Here is a 9647-nt window from a genome sequence, read left to right on the forward strand (position 1 = left end):
GGTAGAATGAGGTGACTTTTACTGCAAGATAATTAAAGAAGACTTGTTTACTGCAAGATAATTAAAGATGCAGACTTGTTTTGCTTTTCGTTATCTTCCAGTCTTTACATAAAATTATAAGCATCAGAAATGCTTATAGAAACAGAAAGCACAGGACAATCAATGAGTAAACAAACTACGTTTCTTCTTTTAATGAATTAATCGATGCTCAACATAACAGTAGTCTATTTGAGCTCCAATCACGAATCAGAGCACGAAACTAATTTTGTTTTAAGTATGACATTACCCATTTAATTAGTTCTGTTAATTCTTGGCGTTTACGAAATCCTGAACCCTGCCCGGATACAATCAGGAAATCCCCGTCCTCCAAGGATGGCCCAAATACAAGCCCAAAGTGAACCGTGACCAATCCACGTCCGGCCCACATCCGGTTAAGTGCTTTATGATTCACGTCCATCTCCTTAGTGGTCTCTTTAAACGGTCTTAACGATTGAGTTTGATTCGAACACGTCGCATTCGCCAACTGTAACAACAACATTGCAGCCAGCGCAGGGCTTGCCGAGGAAGAGAAGAGAGAGATGGAGAGGGAAGGCATGGGCGGCGGGAGTATGGAGAGCAGGGCATTCCTTGTGTCGTGCCTCGGCGGCAGGCCGCACTACCCCTCGATGCCCAGGTACCCTAAGAAGCTGGCGGGGGAATTGGCGGATGGAGGCGCCGACCTCGAGGCCCGACCGGAGCCGGAGAAGCGGGTGGCGCTGCTTACGGTGCTCGGGATGACGTGCGCCGCGTGCGCCGGGTCGGTGGAGAAGGCCATCAAGCGGCTGCCGGGGATCCATGACGCCGCCGTCGACGTTCTCAACGATCGGGCTCAGGTCGTCTTCTACCCCGCCTTCGTTACGGTGAGTTCCACTCTTCTCTTGCTTTTTGCCCGGCGGAAGGCTTTGAGGGCTTAGTAATATAAGATGATGAAAAGATGCAAGTATTTTTATTACATGCGAGAGATGATGGGATTAGTTCCCTAATGGGCACCGTATGGAGTTAGCTAGAATTCGGAACTTGAAGCTTCTGAAGATTTGTGGGTAACAGAATAGATGAGATTAGATGTGAAGCAAAAGTCTTTTGAAGTTGGTCACTTTGGACTAGTCGAAGACCTATTTCATTCCTATTTGTAATGTGATAAGTTACACCTTTAAAGCGGTGATCATATTTTCTATACTTCTCTTGAGATAATAAACACTAAAATTAATTCAGTTGAACTTAGAAATTTGGGGGTAGAATTTACAATCGTAGATCACCTATGGACAAGGATGAAAGACCTTTTTCTGCATGACATTTGTATGGCTCTTTATATACATAGTTATCAAAACCAAACCTCAGTTTGGTAGGAGAAGACAAAAAATTGGACTATTGGCTGATCTACTTCAGTTGTTGGATCGAAAATAATATTTGAACCAGGTCCAACCAACTGGTCTTTTTGAGGATTGAAAGAATCAACTGGTCTAATTAGACTAGATTGGTTTTGGAATTTCCCTAAAGATTATAAAAAAAATGATGTTTGTTGGTCCTATCATGCTATTGGTTAATAAACTTTTTCTTTTTTACGTTGTCAACCGAAAAAAGGGAAAAAAATATAGAAATAGGTTTTGAGACATTAATCCAAGTATATCTCAAATGTTCAATTTTTATTTTTTTTAATAATTGTAATATTTTTATTAAGCCTATGGTCTGATTAATTGCACACTGTACAATAAGTGACCTGATGGCCTAAGACTTCGTTGGATCATTCTGACAACTATGGCTTTATGGCCTTGGGCTACAGCGATACTAGCCCATTCTGCTAGCAATATGTAATGTTTGCAATCAAGAAACACAGTATTGAGGCTCTTCAACATCATCAGATTTCTTGTTGTAATCGAGAAGAATGTAGTTGCATATGTAATGTATTTCATGTATTCATTCATGTTGCAGGAAGACACAATTAGAGAAACCATCAAAGATGTTGGCTTTGAGGCCACATCGATCAAAGAGTTGATGAAAGAAAATTCTACTCTATTATGCAGACTGCATATAAAAGGAATGACATGCACCTCTTGCACAAACACTGTTGAGTCTGCTCTGCAAGCTGTTCCTGGTGTACACAAAGCGTTGGTAGCCTTGGCAACTGAAGAAGCAGAGATTTGCTATGATCCTAGGTTTGCAAGTGCCAACCAACTTATTGAAGCAGTTGAAGACACTGGCTTTGAGGCTACACTTATTACCACAGGTGAAGATAGAAACAGAATACAGCTCAAAATTGATGGTACATTTTACAGCAGATACATTTCTATGGTGAAAAGTTCTCTTCAAGCACTCCCAGGGGTAGATGATATAAATATTGACCCTGTGCTTCGTAAAGTTACGGTGTCTTACAAGCCAGATCAGACGGGTCCACGTAATTTCATTGAAGTTATTGAATCAACAGGGTCTGGCCATCTTAAGGCATCAATATACCCAGAAGCTGGCGGAAAGGAGCTTCACAAGGGTGATGAGATTAAGCAATATTATCATTCCTTTCTTTGGAGTTTGGTATTCACCATCCCAGTATTTCTCACTTCAATGGTGTTTATGTATATCCCAGGGATTAAACATTTACTAGAAAAGAAAGTGGTGAACATGTTTAACATCGGAGAGCTTTTGAGATGGATCTTGTGCACTCCCGTCCAATTTGTAATAGGCCGAAGATTTTACATTGGTTCATATAAGGCCCTGCAACATGGATCTGCAAATATGGATGTGTTAATTGCTCTTGGAACAAATGCAGCATACTTCTATTCACTTTACTCCGTGCTCAGAGCTGCAACTTCACCAAATTTTATGGGAACTGATTTTTTTGAGACTAGTTCTATGCTCATATCATTTATCCTTCTTGGGAAGTATCTTGAAATTTTGGCTAAAGGGAAAACATCAGAGGCCATTGCTAAGCTCCTGAACTTGACACCTGAAACCGCAATACTCCTAAGCTATGGCAATGAAGGAAATGTGGTGACTGAAAGGGAGATAGATAGTCGATTGATTCAAAAGAATGATATTATTAAAGTAGTGCCAGGTGGGAAGGTAGCTTCAGATGGATTTGTTATATGGGGTCAGAGCCATGTTAATGAAAGCATGATCACTGGGGAATCAAGGCCTGTGGCGAAGAGGAAAGGTGATGCTGTTATAGGTGGTACTGTCAATGAAAATGGTGTGTTGCATGTCCGTACCACTCATGTTGGTTCGGAAAGTGCCCTTTCACAGATTGTTCGTCTTGTTGAATCAGCTCAAATGGCTAAAGCTCCTGTACAGAAATTTGCTGACCGCATCTCTAAATATTTTGTGCCTCTAGTAAGTTATTATGCATTTTCTTGTTCTATTTTTTACTGTTAGCTAATCTCTTCAAATAAGTGAATTAGATAAATTGGTCATTTGCATACTAAAAGTTGATCTCAACTAGCTCAGATGATAACGCTGAATAGAGTCAAGTGTTTAATGGTAGTTCTTCTTCTGGTATAACTAATAATTGTTGTTACTTTTAAGCTTAAAATAATCTTTTGGCATATTTTGTAAACCTGTTTCATTTTCAGATTTGGTTTATAGTTAATTCCAGTTACATAGTTTCTTAGTTGATGTTTGCTTATGATAATTTTTCTTTTTCAGTGCACATATATGCTGCTCTTGCTTTATCACTTTTTGAGTAAATCCTTGCTATGCCAGCTTGAATTTTCTAAATTATTTGGTTTGTCCTGCTATTGTTTTCTGCCTATATGTGATTCAAGGTAATTAAATGCTTTGATATCTTATTCTTGTTGGGAGAAAGAACCATTCATGTTTTCTGCCTATATGTGATTCAAGGTAATTTTCCCAAGTGTTGCCTGTATTTGTAGAAAATATCCATGTGCTATCATGTATGGTCTACAGGTCTAGTAATTAACTGCTTCTGGTTGCCTATAAGATTTCCAGTTAAAATACAACCATATATTCACAATGTAAAAAATAAATACTAATGAACAAATTTGCATCTTCAGGTTATTCTTCTTGCATTTTTTACTTGGCTCATTTGGTTCTTAGCGGGAAAGTTCAATTCCTACCCAAAATCTTGGATACCATCATCAATGGATAGCTTTCAACTTGCTCTTCAGTTTGGTATATCTGTCATGGTGATAGCATGCCCATGTGCCCTTGGCCTTGCAACTCCCACCGCAGTTATGGTTGGAACTGGAGTAGGTGCATCTCAAGGTGTGCTAATTAAAGGGGGACAAGCGTTGGAGAGTGCACACAAGGTTTGCTAGATTAATTTTTTCCCTATTCTCTCTGCTTGTAGCTAATCTTTCTTGGTGATGCATGTTTCATTTCTGTCTATAATCATTTTGTTGGATAGTTAGATTCAGCTGTTAATAGGTTCCAACATATTACAATAGTATGCAACACATAAATTAGTCAACATCTTGTTCTTGTTTTGGATACTATACATATTACTTAAAAGTGGATTTTTTTTCCAATAATTTGTTGAGTGAAATTCCATATTTTGGTGATTTTTGGGACAAAAGTTACCTATTAGATATTTACTCTATCAGTAGCTTACTGACTTGTAATTCCAATAGCATTTCATTACTTACAGAGACATAAGTACAGTAAATAAATTGTTTAATTAGTCATGAAGTAGCAATCCCATGCTCACAGTTAACAACCACAATTTTTGTATGAGGCCTTGTATTTACCTAGTTTGAAGCCTAGGATCCATAATTCATTACTGATAATTCCATTTCTTAGCAGAATCTTGGAGTCAGAACTCGAGAAAAAGGGAAAGGAAAAAGGTACAAAAGTAATCAACTTCCACTGAGTTTGCTTGAAATTGATAATTTTTTTAATCAGTAAACTTTATCTACCCTCAGCATTTTACCCTTGTAATAAAAAAAATGACTATAAGTAACAAAAAATCTTAAAATGCTGGAAGCATCTAGTATCCACGAGAATTTTCTTTTAGGAAATATTTCAAGCAAACCTAAGCTTATCTTTTCTTCCAGAAGTTTTAGTGTGATGTGTGTTCATAATACAATTATAATAGCTATCACATAACAAAATCTCCTTGCAGGTGAACTGTGTTGTATTTGACAAGACAGGCACACTTACCACTGGAAAACCTGTCGTTGTCAGCACACGGCTACTGAGGAATATGGTGCTGCGTGACTTTTATGAATATGTGGCAGCTGCCGAGGTAGAACTCCTTGCTCTATTTGTTCATGGTTATGCTAGGATCTTATTTATGAAAAATGTTGCATCTCGTGAAAAGCTTTTGAGTTAGAATGCAGAGGGAGCTTTTGGGTTGCGTAGTGAATAATTAACTGCAGTAGAGGTTAACTAAAACTAAGACTAATCCAACTAAATGCTGAATCGATCAGAATGCCATACAAACATACCCCTCAGTTTGACTGGACTCTGACAAACATTAGGATCATCGAGACATAATGTAGACAAGATCTGAGGTTGTCCTAAAAGAACACGCTGAAGTGTTACATCAAGAACCAATTCTACAAAATCTAGAATATAGGCTGTCAGTTGCTGCTGGATTTCTGTGGGCTGTTTGAGCAATATATCTCCAATACGCAGAGTCATTTACTTTGAGTTACTAGTATGCACAATCAATCCTTTTAATACATCCCCTGTTCAATGGCTGCTTCATTTGATGCCTATCCTTGACAGGTTAACAGTGAGCATCCATTGGCAAAAGCTATAGTTCAATATGCCAAAAATTTCAGCACAGATGAAGATAATCATATTTGGCCTGAAGCACGAGATTTTACTGCCATTGCAGGCCATGGTGTCAAAGCCTCCGTTGCAAACAAAGAAATTGTTGTAGGCAACAAGAGATTGATGGTGGAATTAGGCATCCGTATCCCCGTTGAAGCCTCTGAGATTCTTGCAGAAACTGAGGGAATGGCACAAACTGGAATAATCGTCTCAATCAATCAAGAACTTACCGGAATAATCGCAATATCCGATCCACTGAAACCTGGTGCTCCAGATGTTATATCCCTTCTGAAGTCCATGAAAGTGAAAAGCATTATGGTAACCGGAGACAACTGGGGTACTGCAAATGCAATTGCACAGGAGGTTGGGATAGACACTGTTATTGCAGAAGCAAAGCCAGATCAAAAAGCCGAGAAAGTTAAGGAACTTCAGGTACTTTTCCATGTCATTCATAGTGTTTGACTATTATTTTTTATGCTTGCATATATGTACAACACATGAGTGTTGCCATCTCCAACAAACAAAAGTAAGCATATTATAAATCTACTGTGACTGTTCTATTGAGATTCTTCACCTGTCTGGAACAGTAAATTTTTTTTGTTTTGAATCTCTCCAGTTACAGGGCTAAGATTCGATGCATAGACTTTTCCAATATCCAGCATGATTATACTGATAATATTCTCTCTCTCTCTCTCTCTCTCTTTTCTTTTAGATGTCTGGCTTAGTTGTGGCAATGGTTGGAGATGGAATTAATGACTCACCTGCACTGGTGTCTGCCGATGTGGGAATGGCCATAGGCGCTGGCACAGACATCGCAATTGAAGCTGCCGATATTGTTCTTATGAAGAGCAACTTGGAAGATGTAATAACTGCCATTGATCTCTCTCGGAAAACTTTCAATCGGATCCGTATGAATTATATTTGGGCACTTGGTTATAATATCATCGGCATACCAATCGCGGCCGGAGTTCTTTTCCCATTCACCAGATTCCGGTTGCCTCCATGGATTGCCGGTGCTGCAATGGCAGCTTCTTCAGTTAGCGTAGTTTGCTGCTCTCTCTTATTGAAGAACTATAAGAGACCCAAAAAATTAGACACACTTCGGATGAGCGAAGTTGTGGTCAATTGAAATTGTTCATGTAAATTTCTACATCAAAATTGTGATTGCACAAGTAAAGATGTCGTTCATATGGATAAACGAATTGTAACTATTTTCATTGCTGTGGAGGAAGGATGCGCATGAAGGCATTGATGGAGAACTCGAATTCTGTTTTCGAACTAATTATACATTGATCATTGGGTACATATTCTTTTTCTCTAATCGTTAAATCTCATTTGGTTGTGTTTATTGCATGTTTTTAAGTTTAATACATTTAATTTCAAGGACTTTATTTAAAGATTTTATGATTCTCTTTTTCTTCATATTTATTTCTTCGTTTCTTCTAACAAAAATCATTCTCTTTCTGTGTCTTTTATTTTTTGAAAAAAATAAATAAATTTTTGATTAAATTAAATGGGTGCAAAAGAGGCTCATGAACATGAACTTGAGACTTATCATGCACTAATCAATCAAATGTTGACTTCTACTCATGCAAAGACGGATTCCAATACAACATGTATACGACTACGTCGTGGACGTAATACGTCACAAGAGGTATACCTCTCATTCTCGTGGTAGGAAGTCCACACATTGATAGCTGCATTTGTCCCAAGAATTAGTGGTGCAGATCAAGAGAGTTATACCTTTCATAAGCTTAATTTGTGTTGGATGGATCAGCACATCAGAAGACAGTAAGAGAGAGAGAGAGAGATCAGCACACCAGTAGACGGTACGAGAACACTGCACGCATTCCTGTCGTCTTCTTCCTTTCAGCTGTCTTCAGTACTAGCACATACAGGACTGACCTCTTTTGCATCCCCCATTCTGACACGGCAGTGGATATATGGCATCCTAAGATCATGATGCAAGAGGGTGAAATACGAAACTTTGCTTGCATTGCAAAATGGCTTTGGGAATGTAATCTTATATATGGATTCTCATATTGTCGTGGACTGTTAGCCGAATAATTTCTCATGTAATCATTGTAGTCAATTAATATATTTTTTAAAAAAAATATTGAAAAAAATATCATTGATATGTATGTCAGCACGACATAATCTTGATATGTATACTATGAGGATACAGTGTAGTTTCTCCGTACTTGTTTTAGAGTCAGATATTTTCAATTCTTAAGATAGTACGAGTTTCACCTTTCCTTTTTTTTCCTCTGTTCTAGAGGTAACGACGTATTTTTATACTAACTTAAAGATCGGAAGAATATCTCGTAAAGATCCTATAAGAAAAGTAGTTCATAACCGACTCGAACTGTGTTCTAGTCATTTAAAAATATTCATATGAATATTTCATATGAGAACCGATTCATAACTAACCCGAATTATCTTCTGGTATTCTGATTATATTCAACTCATAATCACGTGGTGCCAATCATGAAAAAGTAGTCTTTCACTCTCCACGAAATCACCTTTCGCAACCAAGTAAAAACACCTCCTCGAAATTATTCCAACAAGATGCGTGAGTCAGGCAAACCCATCCAGCGTACGAAGAAACTCGCTACGATGATAAATTAGGCCAGAGAGATGCCTAAGATGTGAGTCGGACAAACCTGACTTGAGTAAGAAGTGTTGCGGGAAACAACTGTATGCCGTGGCCTCGGGGCCGACGCGGCTCGGTTCGAGGGTCCGGATGTCGAGGATCAAGGGTGGCGTCCCTCGGGGTCTCCCGGCGGCCGAGCACGGTGGTTCGGGTCGGGATGTCGGGTCGGGAGGTCGGGTGGTCGGGTCGGGAGGAAGCTCCGCCGCAGTGTCGGGAAGAGGCGACACCATCTCGCACCTGCACACAGGTCGGGCCGGGAGCTCGGCTCGACCCCTCCGACGATCAAGTTAGCGATATGGAGAGGGTTTTGGAGGAAGAGATGCCTCCGAGTGCGTTGTGCTTGTGTTCCTCCCCTTGTTCGTTTAGAACTCTGGGGTATTTATAGATGAGTTTGATGTTACTTGATGTGGCTGCTTGCAGGAGGCAGGCTGATAGCGTCTGACATGGGGTTGGCGTGGCGTGAAGAACCAAGCCTGAGTTAGGTGTTAATGCCGACTTCCTTGGGCAGTGTGTTGTCCAAACATGGCTGACGTCATGGCGTGTCACATCACCATTTTTACCCTTATCAAGAAGAAACCCGCTATAGTGGTACATCAAGCTAAGGAGGCATTCAAGACATGTGAATTGGTTAAACCCGACCTGCATAAGAAGAAATCCACTATGGTGGCAAATCAGGCCAGGGAGGCGCCTAAGATGCATGAGTCGGGCAAACCCGACCCACGTAAGAAGAAACCTATCACGACAACAAATCGAACTAGAGAGGCGCCTAAGACATGTGAGTCAGGCAAACATGACTCGTGTAAGAAGAAACCTGCTATAATAGTAAATTAGGCCAGAGAAGTACCTAAGACATATGAGTTGAGCAAACTCATTCCGTACTTACTATAGCAGTAAGTCGAGCTAGGGAGACGCCCATGACACGTGAGTCGGGCAAACTTAACTCGCATAAGGAGACTTTCGATCTTTGTGCAAGAAATAAATTTGAATAAATTACACGTTATCCCGTAAATATCAATGATATTTTTCTCCAGCAACAAGACAACAAAATTTTAGATATTTTAGAATAAATAATTTTCTTATGGATGTAGTATCCATTGTTTATGATAACCTAATAATAACCTAAAAAGATCTTTTGTAGAATTTTGAGAGGCTAATATAATTCTCTTTTACGTGACAAAAAAAAAAGAAAAGGCCAATTCAACTTTTTCGGTATCTCATTCCATACTCGCTT

At 39.4% G+C, this 9647-nt stretch overlaps 1 protein-coding gene across 1 annotated transcript; it reads left to right on the forward strand.

Moving 5' to 3' along the window:
• The first annotated feature begins 578 nt into the window (after positions 1-578).
• LOC135611687 (copper-transporting ATPase HMA5-like) lies at positions 579-7027 on the forward strand. The gene is made up of 6 exons (XM_065107329.1): positions 579-899; positions 1969-3360; positions 4041-4295; positions 5108-5230; positions 5716-6195; positions 6476-7027. Exons 1-6 carry the CDS (start codon positions 579-581, stop codon positions 6890-6892), a joined length of 2988 nt encoding a protein of 995 aa, XP_064963401.1. The 3' UTR covers positions 6893-7027.
• The last annotated feature ends 2620 nt before the right edge of the window (positions 7028-9647 follow it).

This window comes from Musa acuminata, chromosome BXJ2-5 (assembly GCF_036884655.1).
Source record: "Musa acuminata AAA Group cultivar baxijiao chromosome BXJ2-5, Cavendish_Baxijiao_AAA, whole genome shotgun sequence".
Classification (NCBI taxonomy): Eukaryota; Viridiplantae; Streptophyta; class Magnoliopsida; order Zingiberales; family Musaceae; genus Musa; species Musa acuminata.